The 14,850-nt window shown below is 46.9% G+C and overlaps 1 protein-coding gene across 3 annotated transcripts; it reads right to left on the bottom strand.

Moving 5' to 3' along the window:
• Positions 1-2,861: 2,861 nt before the first annotated feature.
• LOC120033927 (alpha-2,8-sialyltransferase 8F-like) lies at positions 2,862-13,739 on the bottom strand. Of its 3 annotated transcripts, none has more exons than XM_038980331.1 (8): positions 12,992-13,739; positions 11,420-11,503; positions 11,189-11,266; positions 10,356-10,500; positions 10,145-10,257; positions 9,951-10,043; positions 9,316-9,789; positions 2,862-3,146 (listed from the first exon to the last, which is right to left on the bottom strand). In XM_038980331.1, the coding sequence occupies exons 1-8, from the start codon at positions 13,075-13,077 to the stop codon at positions 2,981-2,983; spliced, it is 1,239 nt and encodes a 412-aa protein (XP_038836259.1). In that variant the 5' UTR covers positions 13,078-13,739; the 3' UTR covers positions 2,862-2,980. The 3 variants fall into 3 exon arrangements, with proteins under 3 accessions (XP_038836259.1, XP_038836258.1, XP_038836260.1); XM_038980330.1 differs by having other exon boundaries at positions 3,030-4,037; XM_038980332.1 differs by lacking the exons at positions 11,189-11,266; positions 11,420-11,503 and having other exon boundaries at positions 3,030-4,037.
• Between the last annotated feature and the right edge of the window lie 1,111 nt (positions 13,740-14,850).

Below are 14,850 nucleotides of genomic sequence, written 5' to 3'. Positions count from 1 at the left end.
TCTAAGAAACTTAAACTCTCTCTAATCCTTCCATTTGTCAGTCAGTTCATTAGTGAGTAAACAGCTGAGGTGGCAAGGGAATATTACAGTGTAAAAAATGGAAAGATTCAGTTAGTTTACTTGTTTGTTAGATTTCCTGAAATAAGTGCTCCCCAGAGATAAGGGCCAGTGGGACACAGAGCAGAGCGGAGCTGAGAGCAGCAGCTGGCTCTACACTCAGGTCACAGTCCACATGAATGGAATCTCATGAACCCATGTTCGTGAACCACAACATGTGGGGACCGCTGCTTTCAAACAGTAACAAAAGTATTTTCCCTATTATGTGTCCTAGCTGACTGAGTTGACATTAAAGAAGCTATGTTAACATTATGTGTTTGGGGAAAGCAAGGGAAGAGGAAAGGAGTAACACAGGTGCTTTCCAGGGGATTATTCCGGTTGGTTCTCTGCCCCAGGACGATAAAAAAAACAAGAGTACCCAGCCGGTAATTGAGGAGTCCCCAGTCGCTGGAGATACAGTGAAAATATCTGCTCTGTACTGGCAAGGTACAGTAATGACAGTACAATACAGGAGGAAAAATATGTGCTAAAGGTTACTGGTGGCGCATTATTTTGTTCAGACCCCTTGACTTTTTCCACATTTTGTTACATTACAGCCTTATTCTAAAATTGATTCAATTGTTTTTCCCCCTCATCAATCTACACACAATACCCCATAATGACAAAGCAGAAACAAGTTACATACATAAGTATTCAGACCCTTTACTCAGTACTTTGTTGAATCACCTTTGGCAGCGATTACAGCCTCAAGACTTCTTGGGTATGACGCTACAAGCTTAGCACACCTGTATTTGGGGAGTTTCTCCCATTCTTCTCTGCCGATCCTCTCAAACTCTGTCAGGTTGTGTGAGGTCTGAGTTTTATTGATTGTATGTGGGGGAGTGATAAGTACATTGAACATGTGTGTGTGTGTGTGTGTGTTATAATTGTGCAACAAAGTGTGGCTAAACATATAGCATGACTTGACTAATCTTGGCAGGGGAGGGGTGCATTTCACGAGGGGTAGCAAGGATGGAAAAGTACCGAAAAGACAAGAAAACAGGAACTGTGAATGCAACAACAGGGGTGTGGGGCAAGACATCAACACTCTATCAAGATAACAGCGGACCCTCCGGAGCGCTAAGGGGCTGGACTAGCTTAAGCGCCAACACCAGCGATAGGCCAGTAAGTCTAAACCACACTGGACCTCTACTCTAACATGCTTGCTCTGAAGCAAGAACTAACTCTGTTAAAGTATATAGGGGAGGGGTTTTGGGGTGTTGCCCAGTTCCCTGTTTTATCCTGCGTGATGATACATTGAACCCGTATATACGAAAATTGCATTTGCCATTTATTGCTTAGTTAATAAAATATACATAGCATACAATCGGGGACTCATCGTCATACTTATCCTTATACCAGATTGAATTGACGCAATCCTAACAGTTGGATGGGGAGCGTCGCTGCACAGCTATTTTCAGGTCCCTCCAGAGATGTTCGATCCTGCCTTGTCTTGGCTGTGTGCTTAGATTCATTGCACTGTTGGAAGGTGAACCTTCGCCCCAGTCTGAGGTCCTGAGCGCTCTGGAGAAGGTTTTCATCAAGGACCTCTCTGTACTTTCCTCCGTTTATATTTCCCTCGTTCCAGATTAGTCTCCCAGTCCTACCGCTGAAAAACATCCCCACAGCATGGTGCTGTCACCACCATGCTTTACCGTAGGGATGGTGCCAGGTTACCTCCAGACGTGACACTTGGCATTCAGGCCAAAGAGTTCAATCTTGGTTTCATCAGACCAGTGAATCTTGTTTCTCATGGTCAGAGTCCTTTGGGTGCATTTTGGCAAACTCCAAGCAGGCAGTCATGTGCCTTTTACTGAGGAGTGACTTCCGTTTGGCCACTCTACAATAAAGGCCTGATTGGTGGAGTGCTGCAGAGATTGTTATCGTTCTGGATGGCTCTCCCATCTCCACAGAGGAACTCTGTAACTCGGTTAGAGTGACCATTGGGTTCTTGGTCACCACCCTGACCAAGGCCCTTCTCCCCTGATTGCTCAGTTCCAGCTCTAGGAAGAGTCTTAGTGGTTCCAAACGTCTTCCATTTAAGAATGATGGAGGCCACTGTGTTCTTGGGGAGTTCAATCTTGGTTCAATCAGACCTTTTTTGATACCCTTCCCCAGATCTGTGCCTAGACACAGTTCCTTCGACCTCGTGGCTTGGTTTTTGCTCTGACATGCACTGTCAACTGTGGGACCTTATATAGACAGGTGTGTGCCTTTCCAAATCATATCCAATCAATTGAATTTACTGCAGGTGGACACCAATCAAGTTGTAGAAACATCTCAAGGATGATCAATGGGAACAGGATGCACCTGAGCTCAATTTCGAGTCTCATAGCAAGCGGTCTGAATACTTGCAAAAAACAGCCTCAATAGTAAGACATTTTCACACAGCATTCCATACATAGTTAATGCTATTGGCAGTGGCATAAGAGTCCGTTAATGTCTATCTTTGAAGTCGAGCAAAATACATTGAAATGGTGTGGAAAGCATATGGGAGTGAGGTCGAAAAAATGTAGGTAAGGGATAATCAACTAGGGGCTATGCGTTCTATGGAAAATAATGAAGGAGGTGGAAGGTGTGGAAAGAGGAGGAAGGGAAGCGCTACTAAGGTACAATAGTAAGGTGGAAGGTGTGTTCCACGACGCGCTAGGTGAGTGGAACTGACCTTCCACAGAGTTGCATTATCTTCCAGAGAACTCATAGAGCCCCGAGTTGATTATCCCCTTTATACCATTATCAAGTTTCAGGTAAGACCCAAGTGCAGACTGTGTTGAAGTAACCATGTTTATTGCAACAACAGGGGCAGGCAAACGACAGGTCAAGGCAGGCAGGGGTCTATAATCCAGAGTAGTGGGGCCAAGGTATGGGCAGGCCCATGGTCAGGTCAGGCAAGGGTCAAAACCAAGAGGACGAGAAAAAGAGAGACTGGGGAAAAAGCAGGAGCTGAGACAAAACGCCGGTTGACTTGAACAAACAAGACGAACTGGTACAGACAGATAGAAAACACAGGTGTAAATACCCAGGGGATAAGTGGGGAAGATGGGCGACACCTGGAGGGGGGTGGAGACAAACACAAGGACAGGTGAAACAGATCAGGGCGTGACAACCATGGCTATAATTTAAGACATTTGAGCTAGAAATGTGTTCAACATCCACTAAAGTAGCTAGCAAGTTTACTAGATAGATACAGTAGTTGCCGTGGGAACCAAACAGACTTGCTAGTTTGGCTAATAAAGCCATTAGTCCGAGTTTACCGTTATGAAAAATCTAATAAAAGAATGACAGTGACGTTTTCAATTCGACTTTTGCTTTCAAAAGCAGTTCAAACATAGAACATGTAAGAATGAATAGCCAATGAATTCTACCTTCCAAATATACCTTGCATTATAGTGAAATAATGCAAGATCTAGAATGCCCTTCTTACACAAGCATCGGGTTTTAACCTATTACCTACAGCAGCTACAGTGCTAATAAGTGAACTGTCAATCCTGCATCTCCCCACCACTCCCTCACTCCCTTGCTAATGTTGTTATTTCGTCACAGCACAGATGATTTACTGTCAACATGGTCACAGGGGGGAGAGTATTTGTTGTTATGATGCTTTGACCTGTGTGAGCTGGTAACCATGAAAACTCTTTATGAAAGGGGGACTCCCCAGAAATGTTTATGGGTGTCATCACTTCCCTGGTCTCCTTCTGTTCCCCCTTCTGTGTTTTGTCCTTTGCTCTGAGTCTGAACCCTGTGTGGGGTCTTCAGAAGCACCCTGCCCCAGTCCTGATGGTCCAGAGACGTTGGTGTCGGGCCCAGCCCAAAGCTTCTGGCTCTGGGAGGTTGTGTTGCGTTGTGCCAGTGTGGGCATGGCACTACCCAGAGAGCCAACCGGGAGACTGAGGCCTGAGACTGAGGCTGGGGCCCAGGCCATCTTCGAGCTACATCCAGGACTGTCAAATGGTACAAAGAACCAGAATGGAAAAGATCTCTCTTTGAAGGGTTATGTAACATCAGTGTGTTAATGTTATTAATAAAACATACTGTGCCAGGTCACTTTCAAGCACTGGACTAACACTGGACTAATGACACTCACTAGATCATTTTCATATTTGTTTTTAAATTAGGTGCAAAGACAATTGCGTGCTCCAGCATCATTACTCTGAGTTAGTTGGACCTGGGTGAGGTATCTAGTACAGTCCTTGCTATGTAAGAACCCTTTGTTGTTATTTTATGTTTACAGGATCATTGAAACAGTTTTTTCTTTCCCAAAATGTATTTTGAAATTATGAAACAAAAAGTGTTGATATAGTAGTAGGGTCGTTCCAGGAAATGAGTCCCTTCTGGTGACCTAATGAGACTCTTAAGGAAACGTTCTCTAAAGTTGTGGGAACGTTTGTCGTTAGCTGGGTTTTTGGGTAGTCTAACTTGGTGAAGAAGAAAAAATGTTTTATTTCACCTAATTTTAACATTCTGTCATGAAGAGCACATGTTCAACTTAATAAAAAATGTGTTTTCTCAATTTAAGAGTTTGAATAAAAAATGACTAGTCAGTGCCTATTAAGTGCCAAATTAAGTGTCAGGGTTGACTGCAACAGGGTATACCATTTCATCTTAAATCAGCCATTCCTCCTTGTGACAGGAGCAATGGAAGCTTGTTGGGTGAAACAGAGAAGTGCACTTGAACGCAAGCATCACAAAAATAAAAGAAATTGTAAAACAAATTCTAGCCTGTTCCTATATGGGTAACATGGTTGACGTGTAACGCTCGACCCACTCAGTTTTCCATCACAAAACACCAGAAATGTAACGATCGTCGTCATATTCCTCCTCCTCGGATGAGGAGGAGCATGGATCAGACCAACACGCAGCGAGGTATGTAGACATAATGAATTTATTAGACACGACGAACACTGACACGAACTATACTTGAATATTTACAAAATAACAAACAAACAACGTAGACTGACCTGAACATGCAAACTACATATAACGAAGCACGCATGAACAGGAAAGAACGAACGAACGAGACGAGACAGTACCGTGTGGTGCAATAAACACAGACACAGCGACAATCACCCACAAACAAACAGTGTGAAAACACCTACCTTAATATGGCTCTCAATCAGAGGAAATGAAAACCACCTGCCTCTAATTGAGAGCCATATCAGGTCACCCTAAACCAACATAGAAACAGAAAACATAGACTGCCCACCCAAACTCACGTCCTGACCAACTAACACATACAAAAACTAACAGAAAACAGGTCAGGAACGTGACATAACCCCCCCCTTAAGGTGCGAACTCCGGGCGCACCAGCACAAAGTTTAGGGGAGGGTCTGGGTGGGCATCTGACCACGGTGGTGGCTCAGGCTCTGGGCGAGGTCCCCACCCCACCATAGTCAATCCCAGCTTACGTTTCCCCCTACGACTGACCACCCTCCTACTCCACCCACTTGATTTCTTGGGTAACATCGAGACAAGGGGCACCACCGGGACAAGGGACAGCACCGGGATAGAGAGATAGCTCGAAACAAAGAGGTAGGTCAGGATAGAGAGGTAGCTCAGGATAGAGGGGCAACTCCGGACTGAAGGGCAGCTCCGGACAGAGAGACAGCTCTGGATTGAGGGGCAGTTCTGGATGGCTGGCTCTGGACTGGGTGGCCGCTCCGGACTGGGTGGCAGCTCCGGACTGGGTGGCAGCTCCGGACTGGGTGGCAGCTCATGACTGTAGGGCAGCTCATGACTGTAGGGCAGCTCATGACTGTAGGGCAGCTCATGACTGTAAGGCAGCTCATGACTGTAAGGCAGCTCATGACTGTAAGGCAGCTCATGACTGTAAGGCAGCTCATGACTGTAAGGCAGCTCATGACTGTAAGGCAGCTCATGACTGTAAGGCAGCTCATGACTGGAGGGCAGCTCATGACTGGAGGGCAGCTCATGACTGGAGGGCAGCTCATGACTGGAGGGCAGCTCATGACTGTAGGGCAGCTCCTGACTGTAGGGCAGCTCCTGACTGTAGGGCAGCTCCTGACTGGCTGGCGGCTCTGGCAGCTTCTGACTGGCTGGCGGCTCTGGCAGCTCCTGACTGGCTGGCGGCTCTGGCAGCTCCTGACTGGCTGGCGGCTCTGGCAGCTCCTGACTGGCTGGCGGCTCTGGCAGCTCCTGACTGGCTGGCGGCTCTGGCAGCTCCTGACTGGCTGGCGGCTCTGGCAGCTCCTGACTGGCTGGCGGCTCTGGCAGCTCCTGACTGGCTGGCGGCTCTGGTAGCTCCTGACTGACGGACGGCTCTAGCGGCTCCTGACTGACGGACGGCTCTAATGGCTCGGGACAGACGGGCGGCTCTAATGGCTCGTGGCAGACGGATGACTCAGAAGGCACTGGGCAGACGGATGGCTCAGAAGGCGTTGGGCAGACAGATGGCTCCGACGGTGCTGGGCAGACAGATGGCTCCGACGGTGCTGGGCAGACGAGCAGTGCATGCGGCGTTGGGCAGACGAGCAGTGCATGCGGCGTTGGGCAGACAGCCGACTCTGACCTGCTGAGGCGCACAGTAGGCCTGGTGCGTGGCACCGGAACTGGAGGCACCGGGCTGAGGGCACGCACCTCAGGGCGAGTGCGGGGAGAAGGAACAGTGTGTACAGGGCTCTGGAGACGCACAGGAGGCTTGATGCGTGGTGCCGAAATTGGAGGCACTGAGCTTGAGACACGCACCACAGGGAGAGTGCGTGGAGGAGGAACAGGGCTCTGGAGACGCACTGGAAGCCTGGTGCGTGATGTAGGCACTGGTGGTACTGAACTGGGGCGGGAAGGTGGCGCCGGATATACCGGACCGTGTAGGCGTACTGGCTCCCTTGAGCACTGAACCTGCCCAACCTTACCTGGTTGTATGCTCCCCGTCGCCTGACCAGTGCGGGGAGGTGGAATAACCCGCACCGGGCTATGTAGGCGAACCGGGGACACCACGCGTAAGGCTGGTGCCATGTAAGCCGGCCCAAGGAGACGTACTGGTGGCCAGATATGTAGAGCCGGCTTCATGGCACTTGGCTCAATGCTCAATCTAGCCCTACCAGTGCGGGGAGGTGGAATAACCCGCACCGGGCTATGCACACGTACAGGAGACACCGTGCGCTCTACTGCGTAACACGGTGTCTGCCCGTACTCCCGCTCTCCACGGTTAGCCTGGGAAGTGGGCGCAGGTCTCCTACCTGCCCTAGACCCACTACCTCTTAGCCCCCCCCAAGAAATTTTTGGGTTGTACTTGCGGGCTTTTCGGGCTTCCGTGCTAGACGTGTCCCCTCATAACGCCGTTTCCTCTCTCCGGTTTCCTCCGCTCTCCGAGCTGCCTCCAGCTGTTCCCATGGGCGGCGATTAACTCCAACTTTAGCCCATGGTCCTTTTCCTTCCATGATTTCCTCCCAAGACCAGAAATCCTGCTTCGTGCGCTGTCCGTTAACCCGCTGCTTGATCCGGGTTTGGTGGGTGATTCTGTAACGATCGTCGTCATATTCCTCCTCCTCGGATGAGGAGGAGCATGGATCAGACCAACACGCAGCGAGGTATGTAGACATAATGAATTTATTAGACACGACGAACACTGACACGAACTATACTTGAATATTTACAAAATAACAAACAAACAACGTAGACTGACCTGAACATGCAAACTACATATAACGAAGCACGCATGAACAGGAAAGAACGAACGAACGAGACGAGACAGTACCGTGTGGTGCAATAAACACAGACACAGCGACAATCACCCACAAACAAACAGTGTGAAAACACCTACCTTAATATGGCTCTCAATCAGAGGAAATGAAAACCACCTGCCTCTAATTGAGAGCCATATCAGGTCACCCTAAACCAACATAGAAACAGAAAACATAGACTGCCCACCCAAACTCACGTCCTGACCAACTAACACATACAAAAACTAACAGAAAACAGGTCAGGAACGTGACAAGAAAATTGCCAAAAAGAGTAGAAGCAGCTCTGCTTTTACACTATGATTTGACTATTAGATGTTCAATGTTTCGTTTCAAAAAAACATTTTTAAAATGAATAGTTTCACCATATTAAAACGAGAGTTCAGTTCACAGGGTTGACCTTAAAATGACGGACAGGCTTTAAAAAATATATATATTAAATAAATAATCATCTTCAGAAATGACTTGGTCAAAGCAACAAAATCACTAGGGCTTTACAATGACGGTAAAAAATATGTCGGGGTTAAGTGCGTTAGAATCTTTTTTGACGACACAGAGGGTGCACAGAAGGAGATATAACAATTCTGAATTCTGGTACTTTAGCAAGTCTTTATTCATATTAAAAAATCAGATTTATTGAATTTTCCATGTGGTCTGTATTAATGGGCACTTCATTTAATATAACAGTCTTTTAAAATTCAATATTGGTGCACAGTTTCTACTTACAATATCAAAGAGACAAAAAAGGGACTCATTTCATGGAAGGACCCTGTACCACATTGAACGTATTATACACGATGTCATAATGAGATATAACACATTTAATCGTCCTTGATATTAAATATGTATATGACTGTAACAGTCCAGCTGAAGATTGGCCAATCCACGAGGTATTAGATTGACATAACCATACATTCAGTTAACTCTTAAAGGCTTGCATGTGATCATTTTGGCTACAGTCAGAAAGGTGAGTCAAATTAGGCACTACACTGTAGTTGGGAGAGCTCATCTAAATCATACATGTTCCAAAATACTTTGTATTTAACCACCAAAATGGCTTCTCAGTTAAAGTCCAACAAAACAAAAAACATTCTCTAGATTCTAGCTGGAACACTTGTGACGATAAATACATAATTGTAAATCTATATATATGTAAATCATTGTAAATCAGTATATTCTTCAATCATATTTCATGTGTTTATACCCATTTTGGGTACAGTACAAATCATTTGATTGCGGATCAACCTGTTCTGCAGACTCTCACAATGAGAATCTACAAACGGCTGCTGGAGAGACGAAACGTCCCAGCCTCCCCCTTGCTCCTCCACTGTGACCAGACAGCTGACACATAAAACATGCCCCTGTGCTGAATACCAGAGTGCTCAGAGGCAGTCGGGGCCATCCAATCTGGCAGGTAGCAAAGACTGGGTAAGGCTCCTGAGAGAGTCTACAGGAGGGCCCTATGTCCCTGTTGTGTCTGTCCTAGCTGTAGGTACATTTCCGGTAAAGGGGTGGGGCCTACCTGGTTGTGGGTGTACACTCTCCCAGGTGTATCCTGAGCACGCCCTGGGTGTGGAGTCTTAGCAGGTGGTCAAACTCAGCGGGCATGGCGTGCACCGTCTTCTTACTCTGCCTGTTGTCGTAGTAGTGGTTGGTGAGGGGCTGGTGTCGGTGTGGGTGTTCATTAAAAGGCCAGAACCCGTAGAGATGGACGTTGGCGCACAGCTCCAGCGCCAGGCTAGCCACGATGAGTCCTGTGCTGAGTCGTACCGTTCGCAGGCCCTGGCCCTGCCAGAAGCGCGCCAGACTCTGTAGGTACTCTGGGTTGAGGAAGACGGGCCGCGAGGGGCTGTCAAAGTCCTGGATGGTGTAGAGGGCCCGCAGAGACACGGGCGTGTTGTGGCCGTACGAGAAGGCCGGCAGGAGCATCAGGGAGTCGCCATAGCTACGCAGGCTCTCCACGAAGGGCCGACGACGCTCCTGCAGGCCCCCATATCTGGGAGAGGATGGGATGGAGAGAAAGAAGAGAGAGGTGAAGAACGGCTGGAGGAGATCAACTTGACCAGCACCAGAATATATGATCAGGTCGTTTCTCAATCCACCACAGAACACCAGATGATAAGCAGTATGAGAAGCCCAATGTACCCCCAAACTCACTTCTCCATGAGGATGCTGGGATTAGCTGTCACCAGGTCTGTCTTGTTGCCCACGTCTCTCTCATAGCCGTTCTCCAGAGGAGGGAGGTTACACCTGGGAGAGGGAGAGATAGAGGGAAGTAGTCAGTGAATTTGTGTCTAACAATGTTTGAGAGGAAAAGGCAATTATTGTGGAGTAAGTTTTCTGTCTCACACCTGATAACAAACTGGGCGGAGTCGATTCTCTCTCCACAGCTGCTATTAGCCAGGATTCCCCCATTCCCAACAACAGAACACGTATCCCATGTCGTATTCACAAAAGGATTCTCCTGTAGGCAACACAACATGTGTCATGTCACTCTCTTTCTTAAACACACACTCACACGCACTATTCATTGAGGTGACACTCTGGACCAGAGCAACAGACCTTAGCGAAGGTGCTGAACAGTTCAGGGGTCACCTGAAGAGGCTTCCTCTTCTCTCCATCGTACACAACCTTTGACCCCAGAGGAGTGTTGGCCTGTGTCACCATAGCCTTGGTGAGTCCATGACATCGGTTACTCAGAAGAGACCTGAGAACACAACAATAACCTTTTGATTATAAGACGAAGACACAGTATTAAAAGTGCACTGTAAATGAATTGTACTTCATACACACATTTCTCTTATTTTGAAACAGTCTGGTTGATAAGTTAGGTAGAAAAAGCTGCTGGTGATATATGTAAGAAAATATCAGATACAGGAATACATGAACAAGGCCTCATCGTCTTGTCTTGATATAAATATAAAAATTGGAAAGGGATGTTTATTGAAAAATATTGTCTTTTGGAATTTCTGCTCTGTGTCCTTCCTTTCAAGTGTTTATTCATTTACCAAGCTCCTTGCAGTTCTCTTTTGTGTTGTTTGGTGTTGTTGAAGTCTCTGTATACTCAGAGAGAGCTTTACTAAGCCAGTGTTAGCCTGCGGAGACAGGACAGCTGAGAAGGGAAATACCCACCGACTGACGGATGCAACAATCACACGACTCTGACCTCTGCTACTGCTGCCACTAACAGCGTGAAGAAGTAAACGCTAACATTACACAGGTCACTTCTCCTGCTTTGAAGCACACTTCCACGTGCTTTTGTTTCTCATTCCTCTACGGTAGAAAGGAAACGTCCCTTTTGTTATAGTTTGTGACCCTCACAAAGTGGTCTTTGGCTCATCTTGGCCTGCTTTTAGTGGGGTTCAGTCTGGGTTCATTGTGTGTTTATATTTCACCTGAAATTTCTGAACTTGTCCTCCTGCTTCCTCCAGCTGTGAGAGTAGCGCTCAACCACTTTTTCAGTGACTGTATCCCTTTGACACACACACACACACAGACGCACACACACGCACACACAAAACAGAGAACACGAACCATATAATGAAGTTAATAACAGTAGAGAGACAGATGAGGTGGTTGCTGTGCAGAGAGGATTGTGGGTTGCCAGGGCGTGTGTCTAGTCTCACCTGCAGCCCTTGCATGTTCCGGAGGGGACAAGCCCAGAGTTCATAATATGACTTCTGTAGGGGGGTCTGCCAGGTTGAACATTGCTATGTACACCAACAGGGACAGAGGAAGACAGAGAGAATAGGAGGATGAGTAGACCTCTGTTTGAACCCAGTTCACCACTTATCTGGTCAACAATTGTACAGCTGCGTTGTTTGCTGTTGTATTACAGGGCATTGTTTGAGTTTACCGTGTTACCTTCGCTGAACGAATTGTGTCGATGTGATCATTTACAGTGTGTTTACATTAAATCAATAGCTGAATGTTGTGTGTACTGTAACAATAACCTGGTGAGCTAAAGGGTTATCCAAGCCAAAATAGAACACACAGGACAACCATTTTCTCTTTCCAGTCTGAGTCTAGCGTGTTTTACTGATTATCTAACAGGAAACCCTGAACGCTGAAGGGGTTTCACAGCAGCATTACACACGTAAGTGCCAACCGCAAATGAACGGAAAGACAGGGGACTGTTCATATTTAGATCTGATAAGAAATCCAAGGGCAAGGTCAAGCCTGAATTTACTGTATACAGATAATCCCCCTTGAAGTGAGCTATAAAGAGATATTTTAAGAACATATTACAGAAGGTGCATGGGTTTCCCCACTCCAGAATGCGACACTCTTGTGGACAGTTACTTATGGTGGGATAATTGTCATATCCTGCAGATGGTGAATGTCAAACAACACTTAGTTCCTTGATTAATCTGAGAGTCGAGAGTCCCATTCAGACAAATACCATTTAGACAGTTGGTTTTATCGAGACATGACTGGGAGAAGAAAAAAAGGCTCTCAAGTTTCACTGTCACAGAAGGGCAGACACTAAGCGAAAAACAGCGTGTTTCGGTAACAGCATGAGAAGGCATTTTACAGTGACTTTTCAACCTCGATCTCTTGTACAAATGTTCCGTTCCCCTTTCACTTACTTATCTTCCTCCGCCGACAGGCAACTAATTAATTTCCCACAGAAAATAGATCACTATTTAAAATCAATATCGAACAGAGTGCACCTACAAGCACATGCTAGGTTTGTATGTTTTTAGAAACACCTGGTCAACGGGGGAAAAGATCTGCCTGAATGTGTTTGTTTGAGTATGATGTTTCAAAATGCACCAACGTCGAACCATCCACGTGCCTTTTCAACACCTTCTACTTGTTCTAACTACATTGTCAAATAAACAGTTGAGTTTGCTTCAACACAAGATGTACAATTGGTACAGGTTGTTCAGAGTTCATTAATAGTGGTCTGGTATGAAATCCATCAGCTCTGCTGGGGCACAAACAGACGTTTCTCTCTCTCCCTCTCTTTTCCACCACATAATCATGGTGTTTCGGTGGTTAAGTTGAGATAGATCAGAAGTGTGGAGACTCACTCCCTTCCTCCCTTCCTCTCGGTATCTGTCTGGAGGATATGATGCTAGCTACCACCAGCCAGGCCTAATCCCCAAACCTAGCCCGGGGCTAAAGGCTCCAACACCTGCCCAGTCAATATGGAGGAAGTTAGGGAGAAGGGGTGTGAAAGGAGTGGGACTCACCGGTTGCTGAAGAAGTACCAGACGAGTGCAGTCATGACAGTACCCAGGATGGACAGGGTGAGCATAAAGGAGAACAGTCCCCTCATGCCTCTCTCGCCCTGCTACTTCCTCTGGCTGGCCCCCTCCTCTTCTTCTCTCTCTCTCCCTCTCTCCTATTGTCCTTCACTCAGCACTTACACATTAGTTTGTTTCAGACCTTTCCCCTATTTCCTTTTCTTATTTTTACCTCCCCCTCCCTCCCTTGCTATATGTCCCAGATTGTCCTTCACTGCTCACTCTCGCTCTTTCTGACTGTGGTTAATCTTTCTGTCTCACTCACTCCCCTCTCATTTTCCGCCCCCTCTCTCTCTCTCTCTCTCTCTCTCTGTCTCTCCCCCTCTGTCTCTTTCTCAGAGCGTTTCCAGGCACACCTCTTCTATAAGCAGACTATCATATCTCTGTCTGTACCCTATAAAAATCTCTCATGCGCCTCTCTCCTTTCCTTTCCTCTCTCCTTTCCTCTCTCCTTTACCCCCTCTTTTCTCCCCCTCCGCTAGGCTCCTGTAGAACTACAATGTCAGTCTTTTGTCCGCACGCCCTCCTTTACCTAGATTGATGTGTCTTGTTTCGTTGCATCTCTCTTTCTGGCTTTCTCTTTCTCACTCCTTCAGTGAGAGCACACCACGCTCTTACTTTCAGTTCACTGTAGTCCCAGAGCTCAAGCTGTTGCTCTGTCTGCATTCTCCAACCCCACCCTGAGCACTAGCCTTCTCTATGCTTTCCCCCTCCCTCCCTCTCTTCCTGTAATATCCCTCGCCCCCTCTCTCCCCTTCTCTGCATGAAGAGCAGCCAGTAATATAATTCCCTGGTACTGAATTAGCCCAGGGTCTGCCTCTTGACTTATGTGTGTGAGTGCCTATGAGTGTGTGTAGTGTACGTGTGTGTGTGTGTGTGTGTGTGTGTGTGTGTGTGTGTGTGTGTGTGTGTGTGTGTGTGTGTTGTGTGTTGTGTGAGCGTCTGTGTTGCAGGGATTTATTTTTCCATTAGCCAATGATGGTCAGAGTATGCTAGGGGAAAGGGCTATCGGCCAATCAGATTTACGGTTTCCCTGTTCTCTATCTCGTGCCCTTCTTTGACTGTCCCGTTCCCTATCTGGCTGGCTCTACAAGTTTACTTTCCGGGTGGTTTGCAGGCTCAAGCTCAACTTTGTTTACAGCATCAGTTCTAAGAAGCTATTAATTAATACAACTTTTCTCACCCTGTGAGACGATGAGAAAGAGAGAGAGAGAAAGAGAGAGAGAGAGAAATATATACTTTGTGTACAACGCAAAACTCGAAACAATGCATGCAGAGCAGAATTAGGACTATACCTGGTAGTTATCAACATGTAATTCTACAAACACCTAAAAGGAAGTGATGCCCACAAGCTCCACTACAAAGCCCTCACCTACAGAGAGATGAACCTAGAGAAGCGCCCCCCTCAGCCAGCTGGTTCTGGGGCTCTGTTCACAAACACAAACAGACCCTACAGAGCCCCAGGCCAGCAACACAAGTAGACCCAACCAAATTATGAGAAAGCAAAAAGATAACTATGTGACACACTGGAAAGCATCAACCAAAAAACAGAGCAAACTAGAATGCTATCTTTTCCTAAACAGAGAGTACACAGTGGCGGAATAACTGACCACCGTGACTGACCCAAAATTAAGAAAAGCCTTGACTTAGTAAGCATAGCCTTGCTATTGAGAGAGGTCGCCATAGGCAGACCTGGCTCCCAAGAGAAGATAGGATATGTGTACACTGCCCACAAAATGAAGTGGAAACTGAGCTGCACTTCCTAACCTGCCAAATGTATGACCATATTAGAGACACATATTTCC

This window comes from Salvelinus namaycush, chromosome 41 (assembly GCF_016432855.1).
Source record: "Salvelinus namaycush isolate Seneca chromosome 41, SaNama_1.0, whole genome shotgun sequence".
NCBI classification, from domain to species: Eukaryota; Metazoa; Chordata; class Actinopteri; order Salmoniformes; family Salmonidae; genus Salvelinus; species Salvelinus namaycush.
This window is presented reverse-complemented; position numbering and strand designations above follow the sequence as displayed.

Excerpts from the sequence above, each read along its gene's own strand:
- LOC120033927 (XM_038980330.1), bottom strand. The coding sequence starts at position 13,077 with ATGAGGGGACTGTTCTCCTTTATGCTCACCCTGTCCATCCTGGGTACT. Across the intron at positions 9,790-9,950 it reads CCCAGCATCCTCATGGAGAA|ATATGGGGGCCTGCAGGAGC; the intron begins GTGAGTTTGGGG and ends ATCCTCTCCCAG. Across the intron at positions 4,038-9,315 it reads GAGTGTACACCCACAACCAG|TCCTGGATGTAGCTCGAAGA; the intron begins GTAGGCCCCACC and ends ACCATTTGACAG.